The sequence below is a fragment of the Sebastes fasciatus genome, chromosome 18, assembly GCF_043250625.1.
Source record: "Sebastes fasciatus isolate fSebFas1 chromosome 18, fSebFas1.pri, whole genome shotgun sequence".
In the NCBI taxonomy this organism is placed as follows: Eukaryota; Metazoa; Chordata; class Actinopteri; order Perciformes; family Sebastidae; genus Sebastes; species Sebastes fasciatus.
Genome location: NC_133812.1, coordinates 6589839 through 6606574, shown reverse-complemented (window position 1 = coordinate 6606574; position 16736 = coordinate 6589839). Strand labels below are relative to the sequence as shown.

At 40.4% G+C, this 16736-nt stretch overlaps 1 protein-coding gene across 7 annotated transcripts in view; it reads right to left on the bottom strand.

Annotated features, from left to right (window-relative positions):
• The window catches only part of epha7 (eph receptor A7), a 102043-nt gene extending 99975 nt beyond the window's left edge, over positions 1 to 2068 (bottom strand). For all 7 annotated transcript variants that reach the window (XM_074616422.1, XM_074616427.1, XM_074616423.1 and 4 more), the window contains exons 1-2: positions 1857 to 2068; positions 298 to 362 (exon numbers count right to left, since the gene is read on the bottom strand). In XM_074616422.1, coding sequence (XP_074472523.1) covers positions 298 to 362; positions 1857 to 1953 — 162 coding nt within the window. In that variant the 5' untranslated portion in view covers positions 1954 to 2068. The remainder of the gene's footprint in view (positions 1 to 297; positions 363 to 1856) is intronic.
• Between the last annotated feature and the right edge of the window lie 14668 nt (positions 2069 to 16736).

The following is a 16736-nucleotide window of genomic DNA, read 5'->3' as shown; positions in this document are numbered from 1 at the left end:
GAGAAAGATTGTGCTCAGTTTATCTGCTTCTGCTCACATTATTTATTTACAACGTTTCTCACAGCCTGCGTTTAATCAGACTAGCAGGTTGGAAGTGGGGCTGCTTAAGGCCTTTGTGCTCTGAATGTCAAAGAGTTTAGTAGCATTCTTTACCTTTCATTCTGACATTATAGTGGGCAGGAAAATATCTACTGATCCTAGTGTGTGTTTCCTCTAAATATTACTAGATGTGGGACATCAGAGAAAGCGTAGATATGGTGTGTACATCCTTGTGGTGCAGACATTCTGCAGACTTACCCCATTGGGAGGATAGGAGATCCACTCCAGTTCTGTCTGCTGTGCCTTGGAGTCCAGCAGAATCACTAGTGACAGGAAACCGAGAGGGCAGGTGGTTAAATCTCATCGGGACAACGGGTTCTGGGTATTAACTGATGGGGCCACACATCCATATCTATAGCGTGACCTAATTTCTAGCGGCTAAAGCTTAAAACATTCAATAAGGATATATATATATATGCGCTGCAGTAGCAGCAGCAGACAGGTCCTCGTGTCTGCGGAGGGGAACTTTCTGAGACAATGACAGCGTGCACGAAGAAGAAATAAAGAGACTAAATACAGAGGCGCGCGTTGTTGGGAATCATTACGCAGAAGATTTACGCGTAGTTATTTGCATTAATCTTGGGTTCATTTTTACGCATCCGTTTATTATAACTCACTGGAAGTTGGTGCGTTGAGGTCAAAGCAGATAACAAAGTACATGCGCTTATAAACTCAAAGAATGTGTTCGGTCCCTAAATACTACAGTGGAACCAGCTGACACGCGGCTTGTTTTGCAGTTTTAATCTGTAAAGGAGATTTGGTGGTTTATGTTGCGGAAGCGTGGGAGAGCGCAGAGCGGCACCACGGCAGTTTTTATTTCTCGGGAAAAAAATGATTTTAATTGTATTTAATATGAGCAAGCAGCTCCATCAGCAGCCAGGACGCATCGCCGAAAAAAAATAAATAAAAAAAATGCTCATCTTATATACAGTCTGTCTGCGAAATCCCCGCATATAAACGCAGAGGATTTACAATTCATATCAGATATTTACATCCACACCGCGCGCGGTTATTATCACACTGTAGTTTTTTGGTTGGTGATAAAATCAATACCTGATGTGTGATTTTCTGCTTTTACGCATGACATAATTCCATTAATTCAACCAGAATCCGATCAATTAAAAGTGGCAATTTTCATCCATTTGGGGATATTTAAATCCCCTCTTATTTTTTTATTTTTTTTTACAGCCTTTGACTCTGATTCAATCTGAGCTTTCTGAGGTTTAGATTACGGCTCAATCTGCCGTGTTTTCCCTCCTGTAAGAAACAGACTGAGGCCACTTTGTGGAGGAAATAATCCTCCGAAACTGCGTCCAGATAGACAGCTCACTCACTCACACTGGTGGAGAGGCGATCGATCCGCTGATATTACCTAGTTTCGTCGTGATTGATTGTTAATCTATAAGGAGCAGTGGCTAATTATATGCCGATAACGCATAACTGGGCGCTGGAGTAAAAAAATAAATAAAGAAACAACCGCTAATCCGCGTTCTACTGCGTTTAATCGCCGTGCGTAAAAACACCGAGAGGTCGCTCGCAAAACAGCCGCTGTCATCCTCCCGCACACCGGCCTCATCTGACCGCACCGGACCGGGTGGCTCTATATAAAACACAACAGCTTTTAGAGTCATTAAAAACGTGAGATTTAAAGAGGAATATGGAGCAAAAGCGAGGAAGACTGTCTGCTGGATTTTGGGTATATGCCGGAGAGATGATGATGGGATGAAAAGAGAAGAGTCCAAACTTTAAGAACTTACCTTCCTTCGCATTCTGTGCTCCTCCGCTGTCTACATGACAGCATAAATGAAGGCAAAATGTAATCCACAGACACGGGTTAGTATATGTGGAGAGCATGGTGTAACAGCCTAGTAGGAGTTCAATCTATAGACCGTAACTCTCTGTGCCACCGTCTCGCGTGCTTCCCATTGACGACACTAAACCGGCTCTCTATGTACAACAAGCCGCCTGGTCCACCACTCTAATAGCGGCGTCTGCTGCCGCTGGGAGGAGACTGGGGCTCCGGAGGTGTCAGTCAGAGAGACGGGCGGAGGGATACTCCAATGGCAGTGTGGAGGATAGGAGCGTCATGGATGATGGAGGGCCAATAGGCGCGCAGGGAGGGAGATGTTTGTTTTTGGGGGGTGCGGGGGGGGGGAAGGGGGGGGGGGGGTGCGAGGTGGAGAGAATGGCACAAGTTGGTTTAGATGTTTTTGGTTTTCTTCAGGAAAAAAGGGCAGGAGATGGACACACACACACACACACACCACAGAAGCCTTCTGGGTGGGTGTTTGGGGTAGTTCCTCTGACAAACAGTGAGCTCCCCGGTCTTTAAAGAGTTAAACTCAGAGAGTCTGTTTTATCACCAGAACCATATTCATACACACATTTTACATTTTAACCTTTCAACATTTTTACATTACATTTCATGTCAGAGATTAATAGCATTTCTTTTTTTTTTCTTTTTTGTAATCTATTTTTTTTCCGAAACTACTTAATAAAATAAGAAAATATATATATAAAATAAGTATATATATATATATATATATATATATATATATATATAGAGAGAGAGAGAGAGAGAGAGAGAGAGAGAGAGAGAGAAATGTTGACCTATGATACAATATAAACAATACAATTACAACACGTTCAAGGCAGTATACGGTACAATCAAGGCAGTGAGTTATTGCACAGTAATAAGAGCACATATTGCACACATGTATCACTAGTGCAGTTGATAAATTAAAAGAAATAATGTATCTGAATATAAGGTGCGGTAGGATGTAAACGTGCTAAATTAAGCTGATATTTAAACTGATAAACTGATATTTTTTGTTTATAGCTTATATATGTATATTGGTAAAATTGTATTATTTTTATTCTTATTTTATTCTAACATTTTGAACTATTCTATTGTTATTTTTACTGCTTATTTGCACCAACAAACCAAAGCGAATTCCTAGTGTATACCTGATATACCTGGCAATAAACACGATTCTGATTCTGATTCTGATTCTGATAGGATATAAGTTGACAGATAGCTGATAAATTCATATCAGAGGATACATTATGCCAATAAAGAAAGAAACAACAACCGGATGGCATAGGTAGCCTACACACATGCAATCGTCTTAAGCCTATTCATTTACAAATTACCACACGTTTCGCGCAGCCGTTCAGCGAGGCAGTCGCCACGTGCTCCCGACAGTCCCCGTGTGTCCCGGGCTTTCGTTGTCACCTCTAATCGTTGTTATCTATTTTCTTATTTTCCTGATATACGACAGTCTTTCAAAGCTCACTGCTTCCTGGTTCGTGAATGGTGAATTTGAGGTTTGCATTATTTTCAATACAGATTTTAGACTTCCTTTCATGCTGTCAGATAACTAGCGGTATGTAGAGAGGCCGCATATTGGTGGTCAGAAGGAGGAGGCAGATTGCCAACCTGTCTAGAGGCAAACTAGAAGGGGCACTCGAAGAGCGCAGACCTCAACCAAGACCAATAGTCCAGTGTTCCGTGATATGCAAATCTGCAAATGCAACCACTACATACACCCTGGATATATTTCTAGAATTATGTCAAAATGTGTCCCTATGATTGCATGATACGTGTATTTACATTTCAACAAGTGAAAAATTATTTGTGGGATTCGGATCCACTCCAACTATTTTAAAGATTATACATAATGTATTACAATTATATATATTCCTTTAGAAATCATATAATAGTTAAGACACAACAACTAAACCCAGTATTTGACACCACTCCAAACCAACAAATACACATTCCAATAGGCATTACAGTAACAGAATATTGATACATATTTGCTGCCTAGTTTGACCGTTTGATCAGAGTTTGCGAATGATTGACAGCTGCTCAGAGACGGCAGACTCCAGATCAGCTCTTACTGCTTGTTTTCCTCCGGTCTGTGAAATCTTGCAGATGCCATTAGGAGCACCGGAGGACACAGAGGAACATGATTTTTTTTCAGATTACCTGTCTCATGCACTACTGTCAGTATATAGTGACAGTTTCATAAAAATAACTTTCATATTTGCTCCATTTCTACCTACTGCTCCTTTAAGAAAATAAAGCATAAATATATAGTTATAATTAAGTAGTTAAAGAGTTTCAGACATTATTAAAGCTTTTTTCCATTCAGCTCCTGGATTCTAATTTTTGACAGCGTCTTTAATGATTGCGCCAAATATAGTATTTGATGGCGAGACATTAAATGGTGTTTTTTAATCTGTGGAAGGTCACCTTAAGTAAGGGAGAGTCCCACTGAGACGACAGCACCTGATTCATTATTGCTCTGCTGCTTGAGAGACTTTCAGCGTGAAGATGGAACCGCCGGGGGTCTTCAATAACAAACAAAGATAAAAAAAAAAAAAAAACACAATTAAAAAGACTAAAGTTAATTTTCATCTTTCGTGGATGACTTGAAATACCACTTAAAAATTAAAGCATAAAGCGGAGCTCATTATCCTTTTATACATACAGCATTTGTTGCAGGTCACTAATTAATCTCCATTACCTCCCAACAAGCAAAACAGCTGTAATTATGGCCACAAATATTGATTAATAAACTGTGTACATAAAAATGGACAGAAGCAGACAAGGACTCACTTCAAGGTTTATTTACCTCTGCTTTTCTGTTTTTTTGTTTGTTTGTTTGGCCTGTTTATTATGCAAATTGCAGCTAATCCTTTTTGCCCTTGATACGCAGCCGAGTCCTGCATGAAATGTATAACTAATGATTGTTGGTATTAATCTGGATTAATGTTACCTTTATCATAAACTGCCTGTGTGACACACCATCACTACACCGAGATATGTCAGTGTGTGAGACAGGATTACATACGGTACGTTCTCCACTCGTTTTTAGGTTTTTCAATCAAAGGACAAGTTGAAGCCCAGCAGACATCTTAGTGGCTGCACATGCTTAAAGGATCATTCCAGTTTATTACAACTTGGGACTTATTTTCATAGTTTTTGATCATCATTTCTATCAGCTACGGCAGTGCACGTTCAAAACGTGCTGAATGTTTGTTCTGTGGTGTTGCTGCTTGCAGCTTTCTGCAGAACCGCTCATACAAACAACTTCACACTCGACACTGTGCTTCCTTTAGACCTGAGGCATGCAAACTCACCACTGAGGCAGTATTTTGCTCACTGGTAACTTTGGTAACTATTTTCATTATAAAATCTAGGATGGCACTCGTAGCATCGTAAAACTCTTCATTCAAACTGGACAGAAACAAAATAAAACTCACCTAAAGCGTCGTTTCCAACAATCACCAAGTGTGCTTTGGTTGAACTCACACGAAAAACGCTAAATCTACAGTTGTTCCACCCACTCACTCTCTATCTCTCTTGCTGAAGGAAAGAGGCGGGGTCATTCGTCATGAACGCGTCATCAGTTACATTGCACATGTGTTATACCCTGTGGTTTTAATGTTCTGGCTGATTGGAATCCTTAAAAAAATTATGGATTGTTCATTGTGCTACACCCCACCCCTCCAAAAAAATTCATTCAAATCCACCACAGACTTTTGGAGTAATCCTGCTAACTGACAGACAGACAGACAGACAAACAAACCAACACTATGAAATTGAAAATACTAAATTAATGAAGTCAGTGTTTCAATTAGTTCCACATTGGTTATATGCCAATGTAAATATCAATTACGTCTGTAACTGTTTTATCCCGTTCTGTTTTTGCGTCAAAAGGCTGCTTGAAAGCAGCGGGGTTAAGGAGTTGGACTCTGGGTTTGTTTTTTCCTCCCGGTGATCAGCACATCTGGGTGATGCCGTTGAATGTGTTAACTTTCCATTCACATCTCCTACAATGGTGGCGCGACGCCGACACACTGTCCTGGTTTTATACACAACTCTCTCTCCGTTGCTGAACCTGCAGGCAGGTCTTCCAGCTCCAGTTTGTCGACTGACTCGCAAGCCAATCCTCTTGTTGCGCTAACCTCAGCACTTGTTGCTAGCGAACGGAACTCGCATTACGTGCTTCAATCTTTTTTTGAATCTCTAAATATGCTATGTTCAGAGTTAGTGACGTAGCATTAAAAAAACTGCTTATGGCGGGTAGGTGGGGAGGTGAATGGGTCCAATAAACACAGGACTCAAACAGGAAGCCGGTGTTCGGTATTTTGTTTTGTAAGTTACGCTAGTGACGTTTGTCAAGTGTTTTTTTTAGTGGCGTTTCTTACGTGTTTTCCATACTTATGTTATGTAGTTTCTGTACATATTGTACTTAATTTATGCACATATTTTAAGCCCAACCATGACGTTTTTCCTAAACCTAACTAAGTGGTTTTGTTGCCTAAACCTAACTGCGGACGTGACCGTAGTTTTGTTGCGCGGCGTACAAATGACACACAAAAAGGCTAAAATGCGTCTTCATGACATGCAGAATGTCCGTGTAATGTTAATGCTATTTTTACACCTTCCTGTGAGACCACGTTAACATGTCATTTTGGTGCAAAAACTCACACGAACAACGACGGAGAGCTAGCTGTACCCAGCCTGCCGTTTGGCGGTGTAACAGTTAATATTGTAGGGAGCGACTGAGAGCTACGTTATATTAATTTCAGTATCTGTTCTTTGCTTCCATTGTGAAAGGCAGAGGCTCCACTTCCTCCTTGGAATATACTGTATAATGTCAAAGTTCAGGACAAGAGGAATCACAGCACGTGTATAACTTTACTATTTGCCATGTTGTCGCAACACCCCGACAATGTTAACAGCAGCTCTAACTCCTCGACTCATGTGGGATATCGCACTAAATTGGAAGCTGTCTGTTTCACATCATTGTACTAACCTAAACATGCTCACTGTTGCCATGGCGTCCTCTAATTAAAGCCTTCCCTGTTATCCTCATATGGAAGTGACACTAAGCGTTAGAGGTATTATGTTCAGCACTGACAGTAATGAAGCTGCCATCATCTTGCCTTGTTGTTGCCAAATTGATTGGCTAACAGAGAGAAGTGTAAGTGTGCGACATGTCAAAGGTCACTGGGAGGCGGTTGGAGCTGTGAAATAGCTCCGTGCCAGGGGAGCCTTTTCAAGCTAATTTAGGTTCAGCAGGAGCTCTGCCGTACCAGGCAACGATGACGAGGGAGTGGCTGTAAGAAGACGCAGCTGTCGCATCAAGAAGCGCTGAGGCAGAGTGTTACTGCAGACTGTGGACTGACACACACCTACTGTAATGGACCCAGTGATTTTAGGACCTCCAGCTGTGTGGACAGTGGACACGACTTCACTTGTGGCCACCACCTTTTTGTGGGTTTGACACTCCTTGTTTTGAGATATAAATCCATTATAATTAATGTTTTACAATCAGCATTTAATAATGAAGAATAACAATGCTATCACATTAGTTTTTCCTAGGGCTGTCAATCGATTGAAATAGTTAATCGCTATAAATCGCAAATTAATTGCACAATTTTTTATCTGTTCAAAATGTCAAGTATTTAATACTCTTATCAACATGGGAGTGGGCAAATGTGCTACTTTAATATATGCATATATTTAATCAATTAACAACACAAAACGATGACAGATATTGTCCGGAAACCCTCACAGGTACTGCATTTAGCATAAAAGAAATATGCTGAAATCATAACATGGCAAACTGCAGCCCCAACAGGCAACAACAGCTGTCAGTGTGTCAGTGTGCTGACTTGACTATGACTTGCCCCCAAACTGCATATGATTATCATAAAGTGGGCATGTCTGTAAAGGGGAGACTCGTGGGTACCCATAGAACCCATTTTCATTCACATATTTGGAGGTCAAAGGTCAAGGGACCCCTTTGAAAATGATTAAAATAATTAAAATAAATTGTAAAAGTGTATAAGGGTTTAGAACATTATGATAAAAGTATATGATGGCCCTACCTATTTTCTATAAAGTTGTTTGCAGCAATTTTTGGGTTGATACCATTTATTACACAGATTTGGTGCTAAATTAAAAAATGTACCACTGGAGAATTGATAAAAGTGATCAATAATCCATCCAAAATACCACATTAAGACACCAAGACCTTGAGGAACACCATAGAAAAAGTCATGCTGTGATTTGGTATCAAAATTTGGTTTAAAAAAATGGTCTCACTACAATGAAATGGCTACTATGAGGACTAACATCATCACACTTGAATACAGTTGGGCTCTTTGGATCCACAAGAGTCTCAGCTTTACAGTGATACCCAGTTTATGTAATTCTAAGACTGTTTAGGGACCCCAGTATGCAGAAATATTCAAACACACCATTTTAGAATAGGCGAAAATAATACATTTATACTGCATGTGATTATCATAAAGTGGGCATGTCTGTAAAGGGGAGACTCGTGGGTACCCATAGAACCCATTTTCATTCACATATCTTGAGATCAGACGGCCATGCCAGTTTTTCTTCGCCAAAATTTAGCGTAAGTTTGGAGCGTTATTTAACCTCCTTCCCAACAAGCTAACTTGACATGACTGGTTGGTACCAATGGATTCCCTAGGTTTTTCTAGTTCCATATGATATCATTAGTATGACTACATTACATCTAGCTTTAAAACTAAACATGTTACAGCCTCTGAAAGACAGTAAAGTAGGTCGGGGGATAAGTAAATAAAATAAAATAACAATGATGATGGAAAGGATTTCATAATTGTCAACGATAATTATATTCTTGGTCTGGAAAGAGCTTTGAAACAGCATTTCCACCATCATATAGAGATACTTCGTTTTCAGAATAATGAGCATGTAATTAATTTTTCGAAAATAGTAGAGTTAGACCCAAACATTAATAGTAAGGCCTTTTTCTGGAGGAAATGGTTCTCAGGATCTTTGTCAGCGGTGATGTTGTTAAAATATCACCAGCTCTGGTGTCAGTGGAAAGTTCCAATGTTCCATGATGGTCTAAATGTTTTAAAGGCCTTTTTAATTCCCTAGAAGAATTGCAATACGGTGCAGTGCACGTATATACTGTATATACAGTGAAAGAGCACAAAGACAAACATTTACAATGTGTTTTCCTTTCCAGAGAAAATCTGTTAAACATTCATCCAGTGTCCTCATCAGCAGGCAGCACTTAACTCCTCGGCCAGTGTTTCCTCCCTCCGGGCTCGAATTACCCGCCTCAGACAGAGTCCCACAGACTGCTGCTGAGATGTGTAAAGAAGTTGGAAATGCTTATGTACACAGTTGTATCTTGTTCCCGTGCACCTCTCGGGCTGTGTCGGTAAAGTAGCGAACAAGCCGTCCAGCCGGTGTGGCTGTGTTGCAGGCTGATCCGGGAAGAAGGGTGGGGGGCAAGTCTGAAGTCTGCCTGTCAGGCCCTGGAGGAAAACACCACCCAGAGCTTTAATAGCGACCATGAGAGGCAGCCCAGAGGCCCTGTCAAATGGCGGTTTGGTTGCGCAGGCAGGCAATTTGCTTCTTTTTATAGATCGGTAATATGGAAAGGCTGTCCCAGAGGAAATCTCAAGTGTTGAAAACTCGACTGCTATTGTTGTGGGGCAGCTCAAAGCCATTTGCACCTGACACCGTTTTGTTGATATAATCACATTCCTGCCGGAGTCCGTCTTGCGACTAAACCGGTGAAGTTTTAAAATGCAAAGCGGTTGGAGAAAAGACTCATCATTCCACACAAAATTTCCCCTGTGTTTAAAACTCACATGTGCCTCGAGTCACAATTATGAAAATTGGTTCATCAGGAGACAAGGAAGTGCATCAGAAGACCACGGTTTCTGTGTGATCCAATTAGGAGATTCAAAGAGAGAAGTGTGCAGCTGTATTTATTTATTAAGCACATTTTCTGTCTGGGAATGTTGCTCTAGTTTTTAGTTAGACAGCAGAAGTTTGGTGTGTTGCGTCTTAGTTAATGGGTCACAGGGAGTGCCGTATTGCAAACTTCAGAGTGAACGAGATATTAAAGCTAACTAATTTTTGCCGCAGTACAGAAATAAAATATATATTTTTTTGCTGTAATTACCAGAAGAACAGCAGCCAGAAGAAAAATGAGACACAAACAGGACTAATGGAGCCTCAAATGACTCAACATTCTCCTTATTAATAAAACACCACTGGAACTATATTCGCAATGCATCCAAATTAAAGACAACCACATGTAAAGACAATCCTTTTAATTCCAGTTTGATATTGCCATACAAATGAAAGTCAATTAAATAGCTGATTAAAGGGCCTTGCTCACATAAGACACTGCTTTTATAGTTTTCTAATTATTCCAGGATCGCGGCTCTTTGTTCACAAAAATCACTTTGAGTTGTGAAATGTCACACAACGCTGCAGTGTGCTGGACTGGTGACTGCTTCACTTCCTGTCCCGGCTCCTGTCAGGACGAAAGTGGGATTGTTGAAATCGTTGTTGACAAATGAAGATAGCCAGACGTCTACACTTACGGGAAACATGTGGTCAGTATCACTCCACATCATTCATGTGTGGCGACGCAGACTGGCTCTTCCACCGCCATCATTGTGTTGTTTGTTTATTTCGGAGTGATTAAAATGGCTCTCCGTTTAGTTTTGCTCGCAGTCGAGACGTCTGAAAACGAACTCCTAGTGAAACGTGAGGAGGCGAGGAAGTCACAGGAACTCCCTCTTTTAATGCAAATGTGTCAGTAGTCTGTGTTTCCATTCACATATTTTTATGCACATTTTGAAGTACCGCATTAAAAAAGCTGTGTGGAAACGGCAAAATGCAATAAAACTTCCTCAAAACCTTTTTATGCTCACTTGAAGACCTCTCTCCATTTTTCTCTCGTAGATGCTTAGATGGCCAAGGTGACTAGTTTTGTTTCCAGTTCGCAACTCCTACTTCTTCTTCTACTCTGTCTACTGGCGGATTACAGCCATGCGTAGCCTATAGCACCAACTCCTGACCAAACTACGCTGTAGCCGGGTTTATTCATTCCAAACCAGTTAATGAAAACGCACCTAAATTTCAAAAGTTTGCTTAAATTTTGCTTGACAAGTGAATGGAAACACAGCTAGTGATAATACCTCAGCTACGTGAAAGAGGTTAATAAGGTTGTCATGCATTTTAATAGTTTTGGCGTGCCGCAATATAACGTACCAACATTAACAGCGCAACTAGCGTAAATAGATAACAGCCAGTCCTAGCGAACTTTCTAAGGTACCGTTACGTAGCAAATTTTACAACATTAGGTAACAAGCGTAAAGTCAATGTTGGGCGGTCTCCTGGTTGAAAGTCCTGTGTTTGTTGGACCCTTCCACCGCCACTCCCACCTGCCTTTAGTGGACTGTCTCGCTTGTTACACTTGTTATCATACTACGTAACTTTCAATAACGGATGATCCATATACTACGTCACTTGCTTGACGTCACATGACTGGATACAAAAATGTCCACATTCAAAGTATCCGTGGTTTGTAGAAACGTACAATGCAAAAAAGTTCAACTCACTTACACGTCTATGCCTCAATTCTCGCCGTTCAGGGCATATTAACCGGTGTCCAGAATTAGCTACTTTTGCTGTATATGCAATCATGCTATGTACCTCTAAAAAAATCACTTAGCATTAGCAAGTTGGAACATTGCGAAATAAAGACATTTTAAATAAGCTTAAATTTCAAATTAAACTCTGTTTATATGAAAATGCAACACAGTCTCACGGCAGTTTGTGAAATAGTCACAAAATTTAATTCATTTGATTCGTGTACATAGACATGAATTTCCCTTTTTTTTCATGACGCTCGAAACAACTTTCAACAACATATTTTTTGTGTGTTTTCCTACAAATGTCCAGCAAACACGTGACGCACGTGTCAATTTCTGCACAAGTCTTTTCAAAATAAAATGACTTAGTTAGGTTTAGGAATAGATCGACTTGGTTAGGCTTTGGCAACAAAACTACTTTGGAAAAGAGGCAGTTTCAGTTGAAATAACACTGGAAGTGGCGTAACAGAATGGATTTTGTGCTGACTATCACGAAAAAAAAAGTGAAGTTTGTGTCTATGTACACAAATCAATACATTAAATTTCATGACTATTTCATGAATGGCTGTTGCGACTGGGCTGGAAAATAAGAATAATGACATTTCCAATGATGATTTGAGCTTTAATAAACTATTGACTTTACAATTTTCTGGTTAATGTATATATATTTTTGTATCATTTATTCTTATGTTAACTCATAATGTCTTATTTAGAGATGGCCATTTTGGAGTTCCATGACACTGGAGATGTCGAGGCACAACTGGAAACCCAGTTTAGTGATTGGATTGTACAGCTGCTCATTCGGCTGTAAATCTCTTTTTATGAAGTGATACAGGATTAACGAGGCTCCACGGGGCTCGTATCGCCCTGCTCAGGTACTGAACACATCAGACTGGTACTGTATATCACCCCCCGATTCCAAATGTAGCAACAGTGTCGACTTACTTAACTGTCTCCTATAAATGAACTTCCTCGGTGGGGAGCTCAGCGTTCGGGGGTACGGGGTGAAGGAGTCAGTTAGGGTTTCCATGTCTTGAAAGAGAAGAAGGTAGCCCCCTTGAATGTGAAGGATGCTCAGCAGAAAGGTGTTTTATTTCACTGTTTCTCCAGCTGCCTGTGCTGCAATGCTGACAGCATTCAGTTTAGGCGATGTTTGGCCTGTGTCTCCCACGGGCAGTCTGTCCAACGGCTGTCCGCAGCCCAGACACAGCCTTCAGCCACAGCCTTCAGCCACGCTGCCTGTCTGGCACTCTAGACCCCTGAGAAATAGATGTCCTCTTTTTTTTTTTTTTTTTTTTTAACAATTGCTCTTTAATCAGCTGCCCGCACAATGGGCTGACCGTTTTAGCACACAGCTGAAGCTGTTGTATAGGTATGGGAAAATGTAATTCTGTGTCCAGCTGTGCCATCCAATGTCTGATTGTTGCTGCATTTTGCCACTGGAGAAAAAAAAAAAGTTCACTTTATCTCTGTTTTGTAACAACACCCGACAGGCAAAGTGCATTTTGAAATGACTTCATTGTTGTGAGGCACACATATTAGCATAGCTAACGGCACACAAGTATATTAATGTCCCCGGAAAAGAACAAAACCATGCAGTAAAGTTCATGCCCCGTGTTCTCTTGACTCAGAGATTTTAACAGATATTGCTGAGAGGCACACAAAAGTTAGAATGTAACCTTGAACTCAAAAATATGTTTTGCCCTGCATATTCTGCTGAGCGGGATGTTGGCACAGTCATTTTTTTTCTTTCTTTCCTTTTGTAGCCAGAAGGAGTAATGTCACTGTTTGCCATCATTTGTACATTGTAATTGATTTGCCATTTGTGATGTATTTTGAAATCACTCACTAAAGAACATCTTTGGGCTGTGGTGAAGACAACCTAAATCAACATAAATCCAAGATTAACTAAGTTCAGTAAATAAGCACTGTAAATGTGAGTCATCTCACAAACAAAGCTGGAACTAAGATTCAATATTGAGAAGACTGTATTGGAGATTTGAACTGATGTGATACAACACAGGAATCAAAAGTGTTCTGGGGCAGAACAGTAAACTGAATTGGGTTACATAATGTAGCTGTTCTTTCTATCCAGATAGTACAGTATACAACTACCTATAAGCATGGATGTTCCTTTGTGACATTTGGGAACGGTAATATTAAGCAAATTGCTGTTTGCAAACATTTTAGAAAGATTTAAAAACGTTGACGTTGTCACTGAGTGCATCCTACTACGTCTACATGCTCAAATATTCAATTTTTGGCCTTACTCCGAAAAGAGGTGTTTACATGGCTAATGAAAATGAATATTCCACTAATATTCCCTTTTACATGAATACACTGATTAAAGTAACCTGGAGGTGGACTTGTTCGACCGTGCGAACACAGCCTCCCTCTCTTTCATTCCTTCTACCACCTTCTTGAAAAGGTTGGCGTTGCGATATTTCCACAGATCTCCAAAAAACCTGTTGATATCAAAGTCTTTCATAATGTTTAAAGTAGTATGTGTTTATCCGGTAAAAACCTCAATCTGAATGTGCTGTATACAGGCTCAAAGAATGCTCCTAAAACCTGAATAATATCACATCCCACATGTCTTAATCGGAAAAGGCTCCATTCAGAATAAAGCCTAATTCAGAATATTCAAATGGACAGCCTAGTCGCACAGTATAGTTCATGAATTAGTTTTCGTGCTGACCATCACGAAAACAATTCGGATGTTATTCACGTAATTGTGAACCAGGAAGTATAAAGAGCGACGAACGGCACATAGGGAGGAGGTCAGGGTGGATGGGTGGGTCAAAAAACACTGGACTTGTCAACAAGTCAAGTCAAAGTTGATTTATTTGCCACGTAACTTCCGTACATAAGTTACAGCACTTCCGGAGTTATTTTTACCCAAACCACGATATGTTCCTGAAGCTAACTAAGTAGTTATTGTGACACAACCTCCGTACATAAGTAACGCCACTTCTGGTGTTATTTTAAGCCAAACTGCAATCTTTTCCTAAACCTAACAAAGTAGTTAGTTGCCAAAGCCTAACCAAGTCGAACAAAGTAGTTTTATTTTGAAAAGAATGGAGCGGAAGTTGACACGTGCGTCACATGTTGCGAAAAATACATTGTTGAAAGTCGCGCTGAGCGTCACAAAAAAAAAGAGGCAAATTTGTGTCTATGTACACGAATCAAATAGATTAAATTTGGTGACTATTTCACAAACTGTAGTGTTAAAATGTAATATGCTGTTTACATGACCTGTATCGAATTCAGAATATTGTCATATCCTAAATAAAAGTGGAACATTAGTGTGCATGTAAACGTAGTCAGTGGTGTAGTTTATCCTGAGGTACTGCAGTGAGCAGACAGTAAAGTCAGATTTGGTAATGTAGCTGTAAAACACAGCGATGATCTTCCTCCCACTCCAGTGAGCAGTGTATGGCTGGTGTCAGGTTGCCTGCCGCACGGCAAATTATAGCAACTCTCCTCACCTAGTTAATGCATCAGTTTGCTCTTTGTTTGTTTCACCTCTGGCAGACGGGGCATGACACAACAGATGTCTCGGTAAATGAGTATGCTGAGCAAATATTGATTGTTTTCACCACATTTTAAGTGAGGGGGGAATGCAATGCACCGTTGCTTTCAGAAATTCAGCAAAATTAGTCCTTTTTTCCTTTTTGTGAATTTGCTTTTGTGGATGGGACATTATGGTAAAATTAAGATTAATATAAAAACAGTCTTGCAGATGTTATTTTAAAAACATAATTCATATTATTTTCCACCCCTTTTGGATACCTGGAAAAACATACCACAGAAAATGACTACGAGGTGTAGTAAAAACATCAACAACTGAGGATAGGATTAAGTACTACAGCCCTGCTCTCATACATTTAGCCATAAAGAAAATTTTTTTTTCATCCTTCAGGTTTCAGTCAGGCCCACAGCTGTCCAGCAGCGAGGCAGCAGCCTTGGGAGAAACTCGCTATCATTATGACATCAATCGCCACTCGCCTCTCTTTTAAACTCCTTCCTCATCACCACTCGTTCCATATGCAGTACATCAGCGCTGACTGAGGTGGAATATGGGAGCAGGTAGTCATCCTTTAACACCGGCTCCAGCCTGTGTGTATATATTAATGAGACGCCACTGGCTAGCTCCAAACTTTTCGGCTCGTCTCTGTCATTAAAACACCCCCCGTGTGCACTTTTGACTCCAGATTCCGTTCTTTTTGCCCTTTAGGGGAAACAAAAGGGATTATGTAAGATTTATAGGGATCGGCCCACATCTCGCCCCGGCCCCCTTCACTCCTTTTCATCTTCTGATTGAGATCATTATTGGTCGGAGGAGGGGGAGCTGGGAGAAAATGCTGAGTGGATCGCGGCTTTGAAGCAAGAAGATGGACAGCACTCATACATGGCTCTGCCTGAACAGGGAGAATTGAGAGCATCTGCCAATTTCTGACCTCTTCTATATTTATTACATACAGTATATTCTGTTTCTGTCTGTTTACCAGTGGTCCTGCTTACATGGATTGCATCTGTTTAGCCTATAGTTAACATTTAAACAGTAGGGGAGAGTTGAGCCAGTTTTTACTTGAGGTGTCTTTAAAGTGAGTGAATCACAGTAATGTCCCCGACAAACATGTGTTCATATATTTCAGGATGTGGTGCATCCTTGTGAATGATCACTTTGGATCTAAAATAAACACTTCTCAAAATATGACTTTTAAAAAAAAAAGTGGTTTCAACTTGCCCCCAATGAGAGGTAACTTGATCCTAGAGAGAGGATAAGTTGAGTCATAAGCGGTATCCATCAATCATACCTGTCCATCACTGAAGTGAGGTTATCAAAGAGCTCTTCCATACTGAGCCTAAAGGCAGGGGCTTCTTCTTAGAGAGGTTGCTTCAGGAGTGCGGCACGACAAAAAACGTGAACCAATCACGTCCTAGAAAAGGTTAAAAGTTAATTTTTTTATTTATCCTTTATTGAACCATCGCAGTTTAGATTGAGATTTACATAACAAGTTGAAGCTATTATCTAATTATATAGAATTATAAATAACTCAACTTCCCCCAAAGCCTTTTGGCTGAGATCACCCAACCCCAGCCATTTTAACAAACTTGTTTCCTCCAGCAGTTTACAGCTAACGTCATGTTAACAG